General features: G+C 40.2%; 1 protein-coding gene across 1 annotated transcript in view; it reads left to right on the top strand.

The window, feature by feature from the left end:
- RIMS2 (regulating synaptic membrane exocytosis 2) overlaps window positions 1-22,412 on the top strand; it is a 517,795-nt gene that overhangs the window by 211,751 nt on the left and 283,632 nt on the right. The window contains exon 13 of the mRNA XM_075920242.1: window positions 15,370-15,438. Within this exon, the coding sequence (XP_075776357.1) occupies window positions 15,370-15,438 (69 nt within the window). The remainder of the gene's footprint in view (window positions 1-15,369; window positions 15,439-22,412) is intronic.

Raw genomic sequence — 22,412 nt, 5'->3', positions numbered from 1 at the left:
TGTACTTATGCATAGCCAGTGATGTAGTGCAAGCTTCCTACAGTGCCTCATATGCTATTTTATGGTGACCAACATTAACAGAGAGTGGTTCAGTTTCCATACCCATTTATTCCTTGAATTCTCTAAATACTTAGGTTTTGTGATACAGACCTGTCCACTTGTGGAATGAGGAGTAACGGTAGTTCGAACTAGGAAGCCTAGTTCGAACTACCTAGTTCGTGCCCCGTGTAGCCGCGCTGCACAGGGTTCGAACCAGCGGGGTTTTAAAAATGGCAGCTCCCCGCTTATGCAAATGAAGCCCGGGAAATTCAAATCCCGGGCTTCGTTTGCAAGTGCGGTATGCCTACATTACCCTCCTAGTTCGAACTAGGAGGGTAGTGTAGACATACCCTTATTGATTTTCGCTTATGTCCCTAAATATATAGCAGAGATGGTAACAAATGTCAATCATCTCTAGCCTGTGCTATATTTGAATTGGTGCAGATGAAGGACTTTGTATCCTTAACCAATCCTCCCATGCTAGCCAATCCCTGGACTTTCTATTGAGAAATGCAGTGCATTTTATCTGGAGGTATCTCATATATATATATACTTTCACATTACAGCTATGCAGAACACTCAAATGTACAACTTTAAAACATAAACAATATATCTTCTTAAGACCCTTCAGACAACAAAATTCATGGTGCTACATTACACAAATGCCACTGTTTGTCTTCTATACAATGACTATGTTTTAAATCTTTTTCATATAGCATATAAAGTCTATGGTAACATAAAATATGAATATCCATCTCACTGATCATAAATGGACTTTTGGGCTACATTTTTACAACAACTTCAACCCAGCCTACAGTCATGCATCCAAAATCAGTGGCGCATAAAAAATTCCAGGCAAAATTAATCAAAATTATTGATAATTCTGTAGAGAGACTGGTGAATTATTTGTATTATTTTCCTTCTGACAACTGATTGTGGACACAAAAGTATAGTTAATTTTTTAAAAATTTGGCATTTACCACCTGTTGATCATTATACTATGGTATTTGAGACATTTCTCATACAATATGTCAAAAATATCACAAATTTCATAAAAATGTAAATAAGTAAAATAAATATTGTAGTATGGTATAATATTTAGTGCATTACAGAGGTTCAGTTCATGCAGGGGTGGCCAACCAATTAGAGACAAAGAGCCAAATAGCTGTGGATAGAGTGTGAAGAGCCACGTATTATATATTTATTTTTATATATTTATATAGAGATAGAAAGATAGACATAGTACACAAAATGTAGTGATAAAAATAACATTACAGGATATTTTGGACAAAAACCAATTAAAAAGTGTCTAGTCACTTAAAAAATTCATGGCCAGTCCATAGACCTTCAGAGAACTTGACAAGGAACAAACATCAAATTTTAAAAAAACAAACCTTTAATAATACAGTAGTATTCTCACACTAAAAAAAAAAAAAAGCATCCCCGCCATGTATTTAAAATTTAAAACTCCTGTGAGTGTTTTAAAATTAAACTGAACTGAGAAGTAAATTAGCACAATTTGAAGTGCTTGTTTCACTCCAGCTTGCTGATCTCTGGTATGGTTTCCTGTTTTTTTTTTTTTACTTTATGAAGATTGTGGCTTTTTTATAGTTCTAAAAATTCAGGTGTGTCCCAGACTGCAAATATGAGAGGTTAAAAAGCAATAAAGGAGAGACTCATATCTCACAATAATTGCTTCAGCCTGGCAAACAATAGCCTTTCAATTTTCTTTAAAGAAACACATTGTAAACCAGGTACATGCTGATATATATATAAATATATATATATATATATTTTGCCCTGGAATTTAAATATGACATCTGTGTTGCCTGCCTTATTCTGCATCCATGAAGACTTTGAGTTTAAGTTGCTTCAGCCCTGCCACCCGCTCTAACCCAATGCCCTCCCCCTCCAGCAGAGACAGGCACTCCCAGAACCCCTGCTCTAACCCAATCTTCTCCCCCAGGGTATGTCTAGACTACAGAGTTTTGTCGACAAAAGTGGACTTTTGTCGACAAAACTATACCTGCGTCTACACTACTGCTGAGTTCTGTCGACATAACGTCGACAGAACTCAGCAGTTTTGTCGACGCTGGTAAACCTCATTTTACGAGGCATAACGCCTTTTGTCGACAGAGTTCTGTCGACAGAAGGTGTTATTGCATCTAGGGTTGTGTCTAGACTACAGGGTTTTGTTGACAAAGCAGCTTGCTTTGTTGACAGAACTGAATGTAGTCTAGACGCTCTTTGTCGACAGAAGTTTTGTCGACAGTATCTGTCGACAAAACTTCTGTCGACAAAAGCCTGTAGTCTAGACGTACCCCCAGAGCCCAGAACCTCTAGCCTCCCCCAGAGTCAGACAGCCCCAGCCCTCCCTCCGCCCCCCACTCTAACTCAATGCCTAGCTCCTGGAGCCACGTGCGGCTCCCTCCAGGCACTGGGGCGCATGTGCAGAGCGGCCATCCGTCAGCAGTCCGGGCATGCGGCTAAGAATTAGCAAGAGCCGCATTTCTTTAAGCAAAGAGCTGAATGTGGCTCGAGAGTAGTTCTACAGTTTAAACTCAAGAGATCGAGAAGCAAGGTCTTCTGTATTGTGTGCTTGCTAATCTGGAAGTTTTCTTTGCATTGAAAAGCAAGCTATATCTTTTCACATTTTATTATTATTTGCAGTTGTTGAGGAGAGCTAAATTGAGTCACATGTGGTGGTATTAAATACTGAATGAAGATGTAAGATTATTGAATATTTTGAAGGACATTCAGTGTTATTTTCTACTCTGTATTAGTTCTGCTTTGTTTATAGAGATGTATGTCCTTTGTTTATTAAAACGTGTCTTAGATATTTTAAGAGAATTGAATTATTGATGTTTATTTTTACTTGGTGTTAAAAACAACCGATTAATGTTTTCAAAGTCAGTTCTTACAGCTTTAGAATTGCACTCTTCCCTGAATTATTGATCTGCTAACCACCGAGTGTGGGTGGACAGCGTTGATAATGGTAAAATGCAAAAAAAGAAAAATACGTACAACACAGAATTTTTTAGTCCTTCTGGAATGCAGCTTTTCTAGCACTTCCACAGGGATGGAAAGCTGGAGACAGAAGGATATATAATATGGCCTTGATCCCGAAAGAGAAAAGTTTTAGATTATGAGCACTTTCACTAGAGAGAAAAATGAATTCATATCAAACTGTGGCCTTCAAAGAAAGACTTAGAAGTTTTCAGAAATAATAGCATTTGGAAATTAACTGTATCAAGTTAATGATACTCCAAAATAATGAATAAACTATATTATCTTGAAACGATAAAAGTGAAAATAACAGCCAAAAAAAAAAAAAAAAGAGTATCTGGAAAATCACATCAGAGTCCTCAAAACATCTGAAAATAAGGAAATTCCTAAATGTTTTTATTACATGAAGAACCTTATTTTATTTATTTTTATAATTAATGTTAATGAGGACCTAATTTATCAACCTACATCATTTCAAAGTGAAATACTGAAAAGAACTCTGGTAAGGAAGGAATTGTGGCCATCAGCATTTCAGAACAGAGACAAAGACTGCATGTAGCATCTGTATCAAAAGAAATCTGGATATAGTATATGAAATCAAAACATTCCTTTTTTAATCTATCCTGAGTAATCTGGATGACAAGAAAAGAACTGACTAAAAAAACATCAAGCTGAGGGTATAAATTCTGCTGTTCTCTCCATGGCTAAACATTGGGCCAGGAGGCAGGCTACTTTTTCTGGGCCTATGCTTCAAATTTTAAATTACTGAAAATCTTCAGGTCCCACCAGGAAATTAGGGAATGGAACAAATTAGAAGACTTGGTTCACAGGTAACTCATCCAAAGACTTTTACTTCGTGGCTACGTCTACACTGGCCCCTTTTCCGGAAGGGGCATGTAAATTTCACTAGTCGTCGTAGGGAAATCCGCGGGGGATTTAAATATCCCCCGCGGCATTTAAATAAAAATGTCCGCCGCTTTTTTCCGGCTTTTAAAAAAGCCGGAAAAGAGCGTCTAGACTGGCCCCGATCCTCCGGAAAAAGTGCCCTTTTCCGGAGGCTCTTATTCCTACTTTGAAGTAAGAATAAGAGCCTCCGGAAAAGGGCACTTTTTCCGGAGGATCGGGGCCAGTATAGACGCTCTTTTCCGGCTTTTTTAAAAGCCGGAAAAAAGCGGCGGACATTTTTATTTAAATGCCGCGGGGGATATTTAAATCCCCCGCGGATTTCCCTACGACGACTAGTGAAATTTACATGCCCCTTCTGGAAAAGGGGCCAGTGTAGACGTAGCCTGTCTGTTTCTGAGAAATATCAATGACTGCTTTTGTGATCCTGGATTCACTTCTTTGGCATTTAGAGGCAATATTTTCCCTCTATCTTCAGCAGACAGTGGACGAATGGAATTTTATAGTGTAGATTCAAGCCATCTCTTCTAGTGTTCTGTAATATTAAAGTTTTCAAATCAATATTGTTGTGACTTTTGAAAAACAGGATACTTTTTACTGGTACTGCTGAACTGAAAGGCTGTGTCTACACTGGCATCCCTTCCGGAAAAGGGATGCTAATGTAGCACTTTGGAATAGGCAAATCCGCGGGGGATTTAAATATCCCCCGCGGTATTTGCATTAACATGGCTGCCGCTTTTTTCCGGCTTGGAGATAAGCCGGAGAAAAGCGCCAGTCTAGACGTGATTCTCCGGAAAATAAAGCCTTTTCCGGAGGATCTCTTATTCCTACTTATTGAAAGTAGGAATAAGAGATCCTCTGGAAAAGGCTTTATTTTCCGGAGAATCACGTCTAGACTGGCGCTTTTCTCCGGCTTATCTCCAAGCCGGAAAAAAGCGGCAGCCATGTTAATGCAAATACCGCGGGGGATATTGAAAGTAGGAATAAGAGATCCTCTGGAAAAGGCTTTATTTTCCGGAGAATCACGTCTAGACTGGCGCTTTTCTCCGGCTTATCTCCAAGCCGGAAAAAAGCGGCAGCCATGTTAATGCAAATACCGCGGGGGATATTGAAAGTAGGAATAAGAGATCCTCTGGAAAAGGCTTTATTTTCCGGAGAATCACGTCTAGACTGGCGCTTTTCTCCGGCTTATCTCCAAGCCGGAAAAAAGCGGCAGCCATGTTAATGCAAATACCGCGGGGGATATTTAAATCCCCCGCGGATTTGCGTATTCCAAAGTGCTACATTAGCATCCCTTTTCCGGAAGGGATGCCAGTGTAGACACAGCCAAAATGTTTATTAATAACTGAGAAAAGCATTTCAATGTGCTTAAGACTTTACCCAGTAAAAACAGGGCTGTTGTACACATTGGTGCTGATTCTGCAATGAGATCCATTCTGGCAGAAACCTCGTTGACTTCACTGGGATTCTGCACAGGCAAATGTCTACACAAGTACATCTGAGTGCTAGATCAGAATCTTACATATCATGTATATCTCTACATTTTTTTTCACTGTAATATGCATATGGAAAGCCAATAAAGTAATTTTAAATCAACAAAAGCACAACTACCACCAAATCTTCGCTGAGGTAATTATAACCATTCTACCTCACTAGTCAATAGATGAATGGCACTTAATGGGGAGGAGGCATATCAATGATTTTTTAATATTATAATATGGAGCATTTCACATACAGTAACAGAGGCCCCTAAGTGGAGATTATATTATACATATTTAACTACAGTGAGCAACAATAACATCTTTTTTCGTTCATGCATTTTACAATTTATTTTTTTACATAATATGCCTTTGGGCATGATATCTTGGTTTGCATGTATGAGTGTTTTCTTCATAGGATATGAATAAAATATAAATATCAAATTCGTATTATATATTGATGTGCTATTAAATCCTTTAACAAAAAGGTATTTAACATGAATCAGGGATGTCTGAAAGTCTTTAAACTACCCATTTTTTCCCTATGAAAAGAAAACTGGTTAGGTGCTATGAATTTTCTACCATTTTGGATAATTAAAAAGAGGCTACAGTAAAGTGTGATTAAACCACAAAAAATTTGAAGGCCCAGGAAAAATTTGCAATAAATGAATGGGACATTGGGTATTTTTATATTTCTCTGGTTCTGGTTACTTTATATAATCAGATTAATAAACTGTTCTCCTCCCATTGTAATTTCATTCTGATTCAAGAGAGCCAAAACTGGAAATTGTGAGAGAAAAAATGTTTTCATGAAAAATCCGCCATTTGGAGGCTAACTTTACCTTGCTAAACACAATACAGGTAGAAGATTGTCACCTTTAAACTTATTTTAAAGTATCTGGGTCCAAAAGGGGACATTCTGTTCTGAGTCTTGATATAATGACTGTGTAATAAACTAGCATGTAATTTTATAATAATTTCTGAAAAAATATTTTAAAAGTTTAAAACTATTCTAATGTTACTGTTTCTGTCTTGTAACTATGCAAAGGCAAAGGTGGCTGCTCAGTAATCATAGGACCCAGTTCTGCAATCATCTCCACATAGGCATAGACCTGTGCCCCTCTGGACGTTAGCTTCTGTACAGCTCTTTGTAGAACTAAAGCCTTAGAAAGTCCATTCTTTTGTAATTACATCAAGGAATTTTGGCCCAGATTCACAAAATATTTAGGTGCCTGATTCCCTGTTAGAGAAGTGAGTGAATACAGTGGTTGTGGGTCCTTGGAAACGATATTGTTTAGTGGAAAGAGCAGCGTGCTCTTTTAATTTTAATTCTATTTACCAACAACAAAATTTGATTATATACAGAACTAAAGATTGCCTTATTAAGTCAATTAGTAGCATCAAATCCAGCTTACATATTGGGAAAATGAGACTCAGAATCTTATTTCGAAATAGCTGATTTTGAAATAGGGTATGTCTCCACTACAAAGTTAGTTCGAACTAACGGACATTAGTTCGAACTAAGTTTCATAGGCGCTACACTAGCGCTCCGTCAGTTCGAATTTAATTCGAACTAACGGAGCGCTTAGTTCGAACTAGGAAAACCTCATTTTACGAGGATTAAGCCTAGTTCGAACTAGCTAGTTCGAATTAAGGGGTATGTAGCCCCTTAATTCGAACTAGTGGGAGGCTAGCCCTTCCCAGGTTTCCCTAGTGGCCACTCTGGCCAACACCAGGGAAACTCTTCTGCCCCCCTCCCAGCCCTGGACCCCTTAAAGGGGCACGGGCTGGCTACGGTGCCCGTGCCAGGTGCAAGCCTGCCAGCACCCAGCCAGCAGACCCTGCACCTGGCACGGCTCGAGCCAGCCACCCGATGCCCCCCAGCCCTCCCCCTCTTCCTGGGACCAGGCTGGCGGCTCCCGGGAGCTTGCCCGGGACCGCAAGAGGCGGGCACGCGCCTGGGCTAATGCAGACATCGTGGACCTCGTCCACGATCTCCGCACTAGGCACAGGAAAGTGGCCGTCTAGGGCAGGAGAGCTGCCAGCCTGGCCACCCAGGAGCAGGTGTGCAAGAGAATCAAGGGGGTCCACTGAGACCCCCGACCCTGAGCCCTGAGCTTACAATGGCCGTCCTGGGTCAGACCAAAGGTCCATCTAGCCCAGTAACCTGTCTGCCGACAGCGGCCAACCCTAGGGACCCTGGAGGGGATGGACCGAAGACAGTGACCAAGGCATTTGTCTAGTGCCATCCCTCTCCAGCCTTCCACAAATCTTGGGGAGGGACACCACTCCTGCCCCATGGCTAATACCACTCCATGGACCCAACCTCCATGACTTGATCTCACTTCCCTTTAAACTCTGTTCTAGTTCTAGCCTTCTCAGCCTCCTGCAGCAAGGAGTTCCACAGGTTGACTCTTTGCTTTGTGAAGAACAACTTTCTGTTACTAGTTTGAAGCCTGCTACCCATTCCTTTCCTTTGGTGTCCTCTAGTCCTTCTTTATGGGAACTAATGAAGAACTTTTCTGTATGCACCCTCTCCACCCAACTCCTGCTTTTAGAGACCTCTAGCCTGTCCCCCCTCGTCTCCTCTTTTCTAAGCTGAAAAGTCCCAGTCTCTTTAGCCTCTCTTCATATGGGACCTGTTCCCAACCCCTGATCATTGTAGTTGCCCTCCCCTCTCCCAGCCTCTCTCTTCCCCTCTCCCACCTCCTTTTCCCAGTCTCCCCCAGTTTTGTTCAATAAAGACAGATTCCATTTTGGAAGACATGTTATCTTTATTTTGTACATCAAGAAGAGGGGCTAGGGAAGGGTAAGTGGAAGGAGGTAAGGGAGGAATGGGGCACGAGCCCCCAATGGGGAGGACTGGGCTGGCTCTGTGGGCTTCTGGGGGTGGAAGCTCTCCTGCAGCCTCCCAATTGCCCCCTCTCCCCAGATGGCAGCCTGCGGCAAGTGCAGCCGGACTGTTGGCTGAGTGCTGTGATGTGCCCAGTGTGGGTAGTCCGGGCAATCCAAGCCAGGACTGCTTTGCAAGCGGGGCACCCCTGAGAACTGTCTGTCCAGGGTGGGTGTCGGGACCCTTTAAGCACAGCCCTCGGCTGGCCTGAGACAGCATCTCCACGCTCTAAGTCCTCCTCTGATGCCCTGCCGGCACTGCTTCCAGCCATCCTTAAGCCCGGTTCAGGGTCCACTTAATGTGGACATGCTAGTTCGAATTAGCAAAATGCTAATTCGAACTAGTTTTTTAGTCTGGATCCGTTAGTTCGAATTAGCTTAGTTCGAATTAACTAATTCGAACTAAGTTAGTTCGAATTAACGTTGTAGTGTAGACATACCCATAGATAGTTTCTATCCAGCACTTGTTTTGAAATAGAGCACTCTTCCTCTGACTTCCCTTATTCCTCATACAGTGAGGGTTACAGAGGACGGAATAAGAAGTCCTCCACCTTGACAGTATTTTGACACTATTTCAAAATAACTGCCTGCTGTGTAGATGTGGACTAAGTTATTTCAGAATAGCTCTAGTTATTTTGAAATAGTATTGTAGTGTAGACGTACCTTATGTGACTTGCTTTTGGGGGCACACAGATCTAGCAGATTACTGATAAGTCTACCTCTCTAGAGCCTTGGGTTCTGATCTAGATTCTGACAATGACTTGCTGGGTGACCTTGGACAGATCACATCCTTACTTAATTTCAATTTCCTCATCTTTAATACGGGGACAATTATAAGGGTGTTGCAAAGCTTAAATAATATTAGTAAACAGTTATCCATGCAAAATATTATTAGAACCCCTTAATGGCAAAATAGAACTCAAGACTTCCTGGCTTCCAACACTTTTCTCATTGTCTTGTGGATACAGTGATATCAATACCCCCTATGGTAGCATTACAATTTTGCAAGTGGCTTTTCAATTTTTCAGAAATGTTCAAATAATGAATTTTGTTCCCCAAAATCATAATTTTGGAAAATATGTCCAGCTGCATAGGAGCTTGAGACCTATAAAAGAGACAAAATATATTTAAAAAGTCACTCAAACATAACAGAAGTTTTATCTGCTAAACTGTTAGGTGAGGAAGCATAGGAGGAATACAAACACTAACCTAAATTCTGCAAGCTTTTTCCTGCATTAATAACTATGTTCATCTCAATAGTCTCAAACTCTGTGAGGCTATTGAGAGGAATGGAGTTATCCATATGTGTAAATGCTTGCAGAATTCAATTTAATGAGTTGGTGGAAGGAGGAGTAGATTTATATTTTTGGTGTGGAAAATCATGAAGAGGACTTTTAGGTACCACCGCATAATACAGGGGTAGGGAACCTCAGGCCCGGAGGCTGGATGCGGCCTTCAGCTTGCCTGGATTCAGCCTCTGAGGCTCAAGCTCCACCCCAGTATTGGGGAGGGAGCTCGTGATGCTACAGCCCCCCTGCTGCCACCCGGGAAGCTGGAGCACGCAAAATCTACTAGGCTGAGCCTGTTAGGCTCTGGTGTGTGAGGGGAATGTTGGGAGTGTCTTTCTCTTTCTCAGTCAGGGGCCACAGTGAGAATTTTTTTCTCGCCTCTCACTTGTGCGTGGCCCCAGACTGATTTTTTGTGGGTCAACCTACACAAAAAGGGTTCCCCATTCCTGCCATAATAGCATGCAGAATTGCCACCAAGTTAATCCTGCTGATAATATTCTGCTGGAGACCCATTCAGTTCAAAAGCAGTGCCTAATCACTTAAGGCCAGGATAGCAATTTATTATTCTGTTCTCTTAAAATTCACATCACTGCATATTATTTGAACAGACTTGTCACCATTAAAAAGTAAACATTTATTCAAAGTTATAGCTTAGAATTGGCAACAACTGGAATATCTTTGCCAACATTGTATGAGTACTGGGAATAGAAGCTGACTTTCTGTTGGTGACCAAAGTAGCATCGTTGTGGTTTAATTTCTACTATTACTGTGGTTTACTTTGGTATTTAATTTGCTTTGAAATACATTCTTTTATGGAAATTTTTAAGAATTAGAACGATCAGCAATAACTTTTCCATTCTAAACAGAAAAGTGATTGAAAATTCACAGGTACTAAGCATCCCTGTTACATGTATAGATTTCATGTATTTTTTCCTGACATCACTTCATTTTAATATTTGTTTTGCAGATAAAGGCTTATATTCATATAATTCAGGTAATTTTTAGCATGCCTGGAGTGTTTATTGCTTGCATATATATGCACAGTTTAAGCTGACATTTTATTGATGTGCTTATGCTACATACTGTGCATATGTTAAGTTGCTAACATGTTCCTGGCTTTTCTGTGTGCTTTTCAGTCATGTCACTATGTACTGGCTTTATTTTTTCAGCATCTTAGCATTGGGAACACCTTGCTGAAATTCCAGTGACTTTGAAAGTACAATATTTGTTTTGTCTGTCTCTATTCGAGGAGAGATAGAGCTTTATTACAAAAGTTGTGGGATGCTGTACTAATTATACGGGTGAAATATTAAGTTATTTTAGTCAGAGTTTCATTGTAATTGAACACTTGTACTGAAGGTGTTTGGTGAGCTCTTTTAAATAGTGAAATAATGCAGAAATGTAGTAGTAAGAGACTGTTAATATCAGCACAAGTATATTTATATATAACTGTATTATAATTCCCCATCTGCAAATCACTTTCCTATATTTGAGAGATAGAAGTGATCATCTTAGCTTTCCTTAATTAAATATAAATAACCCGATAATGTAAAGCTTTCCTAATACAAACTTAAATTCTATCAAACATTTCATGTGGGACTTTTCCCAGGTCAAACAGTTTTAATTACATGAACTTCACCTGAGATTTGGTTCACCTAATTATATTTTTGTTATGTTTAATAATGTTAATAATAAGAAAGATAATACTATAACCACAAAAATCTCTATAACCACTGATATGGAGGCTGAGAGAAAGAAAGCTGCATAGTAGTCATTCCCCTAAGTCTAAGGCTATTTCTGTTTCAAGCCTGGCATAAATTAGAATAATTTAGGGGTGCATTAAATTAGACCAGGGGCTACATTCATGTCTTCTGCTCCTACTCCTCCTCATGTGTAAGAGGGGCCCAATCTGGTGAGTGAGCTCTCAGTCCACTTACCATATGAGGCCTGAAGGTGAGTTGGGCAGAGTGGTTTGTGTATTACTCTGGGGCTCAGGTGTCAGGACACCGAGGCTATGTCTATACTACAATCCTCTTCTGCAAGAGGAAATGCAAATGGAGCACTCATTTACATATATCACACTCTCATTTGCATTTACTCCTCAGATCCCTATTGTGCAAGAGGTTTTTGTGAATAGTTTTTTGAAAGAAGAGGCCTCCTGGAAAAAGCACAGGTTCCCTGGTGGCCAATCTGTCCATAGTAATCACAACTTAAGTGTGAGATAGCGTCCAGTCAATGTGGACGCTATCTTTTGAAAAAGCAGATTCCTTCTTCAATGCCCTTTTGTTGTGTGGACCCTCTTTCGAAAAAAGTTTTTCTGGAAGATCTCTTCCGGAAAAGCTTCTTCCAAAATAAGCCTGCATATAAGGCTTCTTCCAAAATAAGTCTGTTCTTCCAAGACATAGCCTCTGGGATATTGATGGCAGAACCATGCATAGGTCCCTGTGTCACTGTCTAATATCTGATCCAATGTGGAAAGTAGTTTCAGGAGGTCTTTCAGAATTCTCTGTCTGCTGAACTGATTTGTCTTCAAAACATTTGTAAGTACAGAGTGCTTCATTCATAATTTGGAAGAGGCTGGGTAGCCATCTATCTTGGATGGTTCAGATAAAACAAATCCTACATCTTGGCATGAGGGTTAGACTAGATGCCTGTTATGGTTCTTCTAATCCTATGAGTCTAAGAATTGTAGTCTTGTAGGGTTTGGTAATACCCAGAAATGTGACTTTAAAAATGTGCCATTTAGATATGATATATTCATTCTTTCTCAATGACTTATATATCATGTTCATTCAAGTCAGAAGAAAGAGGTTTTTCTATCTACCAAGACAATAGGCTCATTCTAACATAGCCAGTCAAAAAGAAACTTGTATGCATTTGATGTGAAAAACAGAATAACATAGTTTTCTTCAATTTGGTATTGTATTACATGCAATAAGATAAAGAGATATGTCTTAGAAGAAACATAGGAAATGCATAAGTTTCCATATTTATAGTCATTTTTATCCCTAACACTTCTATTTTTAAAGATTGATTGTGATATTTGGGTAATTCCTATTAGATCTGACCCAAAAGATTATTGAAGCCAATGAGAGTATCTCCATTGTCTTCAGTGCAATCTGGGTGAGGCCATTTATGCCATGAGGTAATTTTTGTGATCCTTCTTTCATGAGAGAGACACACTGTTTGCCTCCTGAGTGAAGAATTCTGAGGGTTTCTCTTTGCACTCCATAGTATGCCAGACAAATCGTTTATCATTATTCCTAAACAGGACCATAAACAGAAAAACAGCTGTTTTTCTTTCTGTAGATTTCCTCTCTTATATAGAGTGAAATATTTTAACATGCACCTGACTCAATATGTGAGTAGATCTGTGAGGCATACACTACATAAATGACCATAGGGAGATAGGCATTAGTTACCTACTGCCTGAAAGAAACATTTCTGAGGTATGTTACCTCCGGGTGACTATCTTTTAAGAATACAATTGTTAGCATAGATGCATAATTCCTTAAATATTATCAACATACATTTCACAATGATTTTGTTTACCAGTGGTCTACTGCCTCTCAGTATAGACCTCACATGCCACCATATCAGTAAATATTGTGCAGATTTCTGACCTAGGGGATCCCAATAAAAACATGCAGTCTGTGTGTACCCTCTGCCAGTTGGCACAAAAAGGCTCTAGGGTCACAGAGTAGTTTTGCGGTAAAGGTGTGTTATTATTCAATTTTTGTGATTGTGGCAGGGAAGATGGAAGCAAGTACCTCTGTCCTTTTTCCACGCTGATGTTAGTCTGAGTACCATATGGAAGGTCCTCTACTGTATGTAATACAGAAGGGACAATATTAGAGTATGTGTGATTCTCTTTCTCTGTGGCTTAGGATGGATTTTCATAGATGGTACCCTCTGGTGCACTACAGTTAGGGAATGGTCAAATCCAATATTGCCTTAAATTTAATCTAAGTATTCTCCTTAATATTGTTGTTCTCCTTCCCTCTTGCTCTGATCCTCTGGGTCTTCTATAGTGGTATTTTTTTAATATCTAGTTTGCTATTTTTCCTTGTGTTAATTCAATTCATTGATGCCAAAACAAAACTACATACCATGACTATTTAAAATTATGTACATAAGCTATTAAACTATCTATCTTAAAGTAATACATCACAGTAAGACTAGGCCTGACTTTCCTTTCTTAACTGTGCTTAACTATTATTATATTATATTATATTATATTATATTATATTATATTATATTATATTATATTATATTATATTATATTATATTATATTATATTATATTATATTATATTATATTATATTATATATTAACAATGACAATTCACATATTTCTAATGCAATTACAAAATTAATTTGGTAATAAAACAAGTTAACCTTTTATAACACTTAAAAGTGAAATTTACATTTACAAGTATTTCCAAGCTAAAAGCTTTATTTGAGCAGTGAAGTACTGAATTGTAGATTGTGGGCTTTGAGATGAAGGGGAATGAGCATCAATCAAATATAGTGATCAGTTCACACCCTTCATCCAAAATTCCCCACTGTAAAATGGCATGCATTATGCAAAGGGGGGTAAATCCTTTTTCATGAGATTCCCAATCCAGCTACATACTCTGGTTCTATTACAGTAGGGTTATCCACTCTTGTGGAAAAAAGGGCTAGAAGCCACGTAAGAGATATATGAATAAACTCCATTGCCTTGAGAAGTTATTTTTCTTAGTATCTGTGTTTTGATTTTACCCCTCAAAGCTACTACTTTATCCACATCTTCCAGGAGGATTAACCATCCCTTTCCTTCCCATCAAAAACCTAGTGTACGTGTCAAGGACTGATAGCAAGTAGTCTAAGTTTCTGAGCTAGTACCTATTGGGTGTCTACAAACAGCCTGATCTGATACACAGTTGTGACCATGTAATCATTTGCTAATATGTATTACTACAGAATGCTCAAAAGTACAGCTTTCCTTCTCATTTCAAAAGAACATTCTCTTTTATGAATGGGTATCACCCACATGTTAGTATACAGATTTTAACATTCCAATGTCAGCAATAGAACCGGTTGGTCAGAACATGCATCTCTCCTGTATTTAGAAGATGACAAAGAAGAAAAAGATAAGTATGTGTAAGTAAAGTTGAGCCAAACAAAAGCTAACACATTTATTTGTCATACATGATTTACATTTCAGGTCTAATTATGGACTTAGAATCTGCTTTTGCCAACTAAGCTCTAGCTATATTAACAAGTATTGTGCTTGCTGTGGTAGCATTAAAATGCCTCTTTTCCTCTGAATTTTCACAGCTATCATTTGTCTTGCAGGATGCAAACTATGCAATGAAGCTGTTAAGCTCTAGTAATGATTATCATTACCTTTTAGAAAACATAGTATTCATTTAATATAATAGCTATAATTCATCCTTCAAGTGTTTGTATACAAGTTTAGCTATATTTCAAACAAGTACAAAAATATGATAACATAGCACAACTTCAATATTTTCCAGTTGGATTTTGCTATTTCAGTTTTGAGTTATTACTTTATAGATTTAGAGGAAAATAGTTAATGTGCCGCCAACTAATACACATTAAAATAATGTACATATATTTCTGTTCCAAAGATTCTGTATTGATTCTCCTTGTATTTATAGTGTAGTCTGAAATTTATTTCATTGTATTACTTTTGCCAGAGTAGAGCTGACTTAGAATAATAACACTGATACATTTGTGATCATTCTTTTTCTGCAGGGTCCAAAAGAATCAGTGATAGCGAAGTTTCTGACTATGACTGTGATGATGGAATTGGTGTAGTTTCAGGTATGAATTTATCAATGCACTCTTCTAGGTTCAGCAACAAGCTTCTTATATTTATAATTTCCTATGATTAATTTAATGTTGCTGTTCTCCTGGTAAAAAAATAAATCGGCACTCAATACACATTCTTCTAACAAACATCAGGGTGCTGCAAGCTAGCTTTTCTTAATGCATGATTAACTACAAAAGTGACTTGTAAAGGGGAAAAACAATGAGCTCCTTTCCTTTTTTGTTTCTTTATGATGTATAAAGAAAAACCTGAATGTTAAAAAGAAAAGAAAAAGAGTTTTATTTTGTTCTGCTTTCTTTATAACTCAGAATTCAGGTCTTATGTTATTTGGAAGACTTTATAGTGAAATAGTGAAAACATCAGAGTCATGAAAAGCTGAACATTTGAGAAAGGAAGGGAATGTTAGCCATGTTTTTAAAAGTCTATTTGTTTTGTTAACAGGTATTTAATTTCAGTGCTTCATGAGTATTTAAGACAAAAAATGTTATTGACAAAGATTCAACATGCCCACCTCTAATGCTGAGCTAAAAAGAGCTCACAAAAAACAACTCTGAGTTCTCCAAGATGTCCATCAGTAAAACCAGAGGAGACTACATTTTGCATTTCTGGATATTTTTAAGTGGATAAAGTGAAAAAAAAACAATTGTTTTTATAAAGAAAAAATAACACACCAGTAATAAAACTCCCATACCAACCTGTTGAATCTTTAAACATCCCACAGAAGGAAAAGGGATATCCTGTGACAGGAAACAATCCTTTGCTGGTTATGACTCTTTCTTTTGAATGAGGCATCATTCTGGGCTGCAGTGTGTTTTGTAATCATCAGGATGGTTAGCTCAATCCCCAGTATTTAAACATTTTTTCTCACCTACTATCACCTCTTTGTTTCAGCCCCTCTTTGGTTCCATATCTATCACTACCTCATGGTCACAGGCCTTATCTATAGGTGAGAAAGGAATTAGGTTAGAAACCATTATTAAGTAACTCATCTATCCGGTGGAATGTAAAACATAAGCTTAGTATCTTTCCTTGAAAAAATGCTCCTGTATTCACTAATTATGATATATTTGAAGGTCCTCGCTACCCTACCAGAGAATACTATCAAAGAAAACTTTCCCTCCTTCTTTGAGTAACGTCTTTATGGGTACTCTACTGTAGATGTATGTGTACCCCAGCATCTTTAATTGGAGAGTTTTGGTTGCAGTGCCTTTCTGAGCTGTCACTTGTGCTCCCTCCCTTGTTGATGTGCCTCAAGGCTATCTAATACTGAATGGGCAAAAGCCTAGTACTTCCTTCTCAACTGCCTTTGACCTCACATAGAAAGAGCAAGTGTCCTTTCCTTATCTGTATAATTATCATAATTAGTAGCTGTTTTTATTTCTTTTGTTTTCCCTAATAGTGTTTCATTTTTTAAATTTCCTTGGGATTAAAAAGAAGAACAAAACCTTTGTTTTTTATCCTATCTAGGGGCATCTTCCTTCTCTCCCCACTCTTCCCCTCCCCCACCCCCCGCATTTTACTCCCTCTGGTAAAATAAAAGAAACAAAAAAAAGTGGCGGAATAAAGATGACTTGCTTGCTTCTGCGTTCCTTATTGCTAGAGATTGATCTGTCTCCAACCCCCACCTGGGGGCATTCTTAGCTCTGCCAGCTCTGAGAGGTGGCTCTCCTGTAAGCAGTTTCTGTAACAGGCAGACACTGTCACTATGTCTAATGCCTGGGACAGCCTCACAAAAGTGCTTCAACTACCACAGGACCTGGTAGCTGAAGTTTACAACTCCCTCTGTAGAGAGAAGGCACTTTAGTCTCTAGGGGACTCCTGACGGATCCCCAGAGCCTTTATCTTCAACAAGGGTAAAGTCCTTAAAAATCCACAGTAGACTCCTCCTGCAAGTTCTGAGTCATCAGAAGCTAGCAGGTGTGTGTGTGGGTGGGGGAGAGTCCTTTGGGGTGCCACCTTGGCACTGACAGGAAAACCAACGCCAAGTGACTGATAGCCTGAGTGGGGTCCCCATAGATGCCACCTTGGCACCGAGTGATTGGCAGCCAAACGGGAGTCCCCAGAGCTGCCACCTCTGTGTGGACAGAAAAACAAGCTTACCATGGCACAGACAGCTCAGAAGCAAGGTACCTAGAAGGGCCTCTTCCCCCTCCGAGCTCTACTCTGGCACAAACTGCATATCACTTGATAAGCCAGGGGTAGTCAGGTTTCCAGGCAATGTTAAAGTAACACAATTACTGTACCACCTCTAAAAGAAAAATTTATATATCCTGGACACCTGTGGCCTGGGTACCCAGGGAAAGCGAGTTACTGTACCATCTCTAAAAGTGTGGCACTAACAACTTTCAGTACCTGGTTTCACAAGAAGACTTTCACCAAGGGAGGACTCTGTGCCATCTTAATCATTGGTACCGATAAAGTACCATGGATATTTGTCCATGGTACTGAGTGAGCCCAGGGTTCTACATGAACTTTGGTACCCTGGAGACCTGATGTGTGGGGAAGAACTGCAATCCCCATTATGCAGCCCCAGGACCCCAGGACCGAGTAAATCCAGGCACCTGAAATCGCTCTTGGTACAGGGCCATATACTGCCAATACCCCTGTTGGTGCCGCCCCTACCCAACGGCAAGTCTGACAGTAGCCAGCAGGAAGTCATGGTCCATTGTCACAATACAAGGATTCTTCCCAGTTCCTTTGAGCCCATCTATAATCAAAGTATGAGACCCCATCATCCATGTCTCCCTCCCTACTGCAATCCATGGGCAATGTACATACACAGGTCAAAGTCATCCAGTGTCTCTCAGGGTATGTCTACACTGGCTCGTTAGTTTGAGGTAGGCAGGCAAATGAGGGCAACTGCAGTTGCAAATAAAGCCCGGGATTTAAATATCCCGGGCTTCATTTGCATGTTCCCGGGTGCCGCCATTTTTAAATCCCCCTTAGTCCGAACTCAGCGCCCGTGGCTACACGCAGCGCAGAGTAGATAGTTCGAATTAGAGATCCTAATTTGAACTACTACTCCATGCCGCATGTAGCCGCGGGCACGGAGTTCGGACTAAGGGGGATTTAAAAATGGCGGCACCCGGGAACATGCAAACGAAGCCCGGGATATTTAAATCCCAGGCTTCATTTGCAACTCTGCTTGCCCTCATTACCCTACCTAGCTCGAACTAATGAGCCAGTGTAGACATACCCTCAGAGTGGTTGGTCTCCTACAGAGTGGCTGTCCAGAGTCTCTGAGGCCTGAGCACAGGAAGCTTTTTCAGAACAGGAGGATCTTGCCAAGAGGATGGCAGATTTCCCTACAGGATATGGCGGATACACATCAGAATTGGGGGTATTCTGCACACCTCCTCCTCATCCAGAATTGCCTTCCCAATTAATGAGACAATTCTAGATCCTACCAACTCCATCGTTGTGGATGTGGTTAATGCCTGAACAACATAATGCCAATTTAGCCCCACACAATCTGGTTTGGCAAGATGTAGTAGTTGTTGCTGACATAACTGTTTAGCATTGTAAATTAACAAACTGTTATGATTTTATTAATTATGGGAACTAAGAGTGTTTTTGGAACATTTACTGGAGACACAAATGTAACAATTTCAGGCCATCCTTAAAGAGGATCAGTTGATAACCAGATTGGTGCTAGTGACAGCACTACATGTAGCTGATAAAGTGATCTGATTGCTTTTCATGACAGTGGTACTGAGGCGGGCTTCTTGACTACATCTTTCTGGATTGCCCAAATTGTTGCAGAAGACAAACGCTTTCACAGAGAAGACGGTTTCTTCTCCCCAGTCTAGATTCCCAGACCACATTATGCTCCTAAGGAATCTACTCTTCAGGGCAAAAAGATGACCTACCTCTCAGCCAGACAATACCTACCATCTCAGCACTGTTACAAGCCATAGGGTTCAAAAGAGGAAGCAACCTGCACTGCAATCCACTATTTCTCAAGCCACCTCTTCTAAGCACTTTTCATGGAGCAGTCAAGAGCCTGGTATCTTTCAATGTCAGCTGTCATTCATATACCTGGCATGCCCCTTTGAAGTCACTTGGCCCTGTTTCCCAGCAACTGTATCACCTCTGACAGATAGGTCCTGGGGATTATTTTGAAAAGTTACACCATTCAATTCATGTCCCTTTTCCATTATAAACTTTCTTCTCTGTCCCCCATCAGGGACCCCTCTCATAGGAACTTACTTCATCAGGAAATATATCATTTGTTACTCCATTGACACAGTCCTGCTGCAACTCAGGAGTAAGGGAGTTTACAAAATGAAGGGAGGTTGAATTCTCATTCTAGATCTAAGAGCATTCAACTAATATGGAAGATACAGATGTTCAAGATGGTCATGGTCGCAGCTAAAGATTTCCTACACTTTACTTCTGGGCAGGATCATAATCAATACAGAATGTTCCACCCAGGTTATTCATCACAGTTCTTCTCATTGAATTGGAGCACTAACCCCAGTACAGCAACTGAAGTTTTCGGCACCACCCTCAATGAAGTACAAAGAGTCACCACATTAGGACAGATGCCTTCCTAATATGCTGAAGAGTTCACCTACACAACCATGAGGTTCAGGGCAAATAGCTTTCCATAGAAGTTATCATTGCACTCTTTTGGAGCCAAGTATTGTCAGGAACGCCTGTATGCACTTTCTGCCTTTCATCAAAAACACCCATGTGAAGATCATGATGGACTTAAAATGACCTCTGTGTTTTACATAAATCACCAAGAGGGTGCCAGATCACTCTTGCTCTTCAAGGAAGCACTGAGACTGTGGAAATGGTGCATCCCTCATTATATACGCATCCCAGCTATCTGTCTACCAGGAATATAGAACATGACAATCAACAATTTCAGATGGAATTTCTGTCAGGACCCTGAATGTGAATTGAATTCAGAGGTGCTTTGACATATATTTGCCCTTTGGGTAATCCTATTTACAGATCTCTTCTCTATTTACAGGAATAGGAAATTTCCTCATTACTGCCCCAGGCCTGGCCTGCGTAAACATTCATTGGGAGGTGTCCTCATTCTCTTGTATACCTTTTCCTGGTTTTCTCTTCTATCCAAGATCCAGTTGAAAATCCAGCAAAACAAAGTGAGAGCTATTCTGATTGCACCTTTTGGCTACACAAGTCTGATTCAGATGGCTATATGCCCTTCTGTTCCCCCTTGGCTGATTCCTCATTTGATCTCTCAAAACAGAGCTCTGCTTCTTTACCTCAAACTGTAAATCCTTCACCTGCATGTGTGGCTCCATCTTAATTCCAAGGCTTAGAAGCAGAATTCTCTGATGAGCTAAAAGAGGTGTTACTACACAGCCAAAATTGACCACTTAATATACTTACCCACAAAATGGAAATAATACCAAGTTGTTAATCTAAACATAGACCCAGTCTCACCTTCCCTCCCTCTGATTTTATACTACATTTTAGACCTCACTCACTTCCATTAAGATACATCCCACAGTGAAAATCTCCTTCCAGGGCCAGGTAGCAAGCTGTGCAGTACTGTCTGGGGAAGATTTGCTGCTCTGTCCTCAGCAGGGAGCTGCTGCTGACACAGAGGAAGATTCCCTTCTCCCAGCCAGGTGGCTCCATGTGCAGACCCCTGAGCACCTGACTGGGAAGGGCTGATTAAGCAGCTGTGGTGCTGTGCTACTGAGCATCTTAGAGGGAACCTTGCTAGCTAGACAAATACGCAGTGTCTGCTTAGCTGCTGATGTGTAGATTCCTTAAGGACACTGGGAATCTCTTCCCACATGTGATACCATCCGCTTCAGCCTGAGATCTTAACCTAGTTCTCAGCGCTTTGACTAGACCTCCCTTTGAGTCCATGGCAACTTGCTCTCTTGTACACGTGTACATGAAGACACATGTACGAGAGATGGTCAATTTCTTTTTTAAAGACAAATTAACTCTAGGGCCAGGTCTCAAATTTTGCCCTACCGTCTCTGCATTTTCCATATGAATCAACAGATCCATCTCTCTGTTTTTTCCCAAAACCACTTTGCAACAACAGGGCAATGATTCTGCATATGCTCTGCACTAGAAGAACACTAGCATTCTACTTGCAGAATACTAAGACATTAGGAAATTCCCTAAACTCTTCCTTTTATCCATAGAAAGATCCCAAAGCTCTGCAACATTGGCTCAAAGACTTTCCAAATGGGTCTCTGGTTGCATTAATTGTTGTTATCAAGGGCACAATGTGCTTCCATCCAGAGTCCATATGCACCCCACAATGTCAATTTCTACGTTGGTCACATTCCTTAAAAATATTCCTATCTCAGTAATCTGCAGAGCAGCGAATTGGGCCTCTGCTCACATATTCACAGAACATTATGTGATCATCAAAGATTTATCCCCATGCGATCTGCGATTCCATAGTACTCTATATAGTAACAGACTCCACTCCGAAGTTCCAGCCTCCAGTTCTGAGTACTGCTCAGAGTAACCTAGGCTATATTTAGACAGAGGAGCTATTTTGGGATTCCAAAATAGCTATTCTGTGTCTTTAAAGCCGTCCTTTATTTCAAAATATCTTTCGAAATAATGGGTACACTATTCTGGCATCCCTGTAAACCTCGTTCCACAAGGGTTAAGTGAGGTTTTGAAATAAGCTATGCAATTTGCATAGTGCAAACTGCGTACTTATTTCGAGGTAAGGGTGCAGTGTAGACACACCCCTACAATGGAACATCCATAGGGACACTACTTGAAGAAGAGGAAGTTACTCACCTTGTGCAGTAATGAGTGTTCTTTGCGATGTGTGTCCCTATGGGTGCTCCACAAACCCCCTTCCTCCCCTCTATTTAGGAGTTCTATCTAGGGCTCTGCGGTAGAGAAGGAAGTGAGAGGCTTTCGCCGGTGCAGTGTTAGATAGCCTTGAAGCACATCAGGAGGAAGGGAGACCACATGTGCAAGCTCCATGGGCACTGCTACCAAA

The sequence above is a fragment of the Pelodiscus sinensis genome, chromosome 2 (assembly GCF_049634645.1).
Source record: "Pelodiscus sinensis isolate JC-2024 chromosome 2, ASM4963464v1, whole genome shotgun sequence".
NCBI classification, from domain to species: Eukaryota; Metazoa; Chordata; order Testudines; family Trionychidae; genus Pelodiscus; species Pelodiscus sinensis.
Note: the sequence above shows the minus strand (reverse complement) of the source record. Positions and strands in the feature narration are given on the sequence as shown.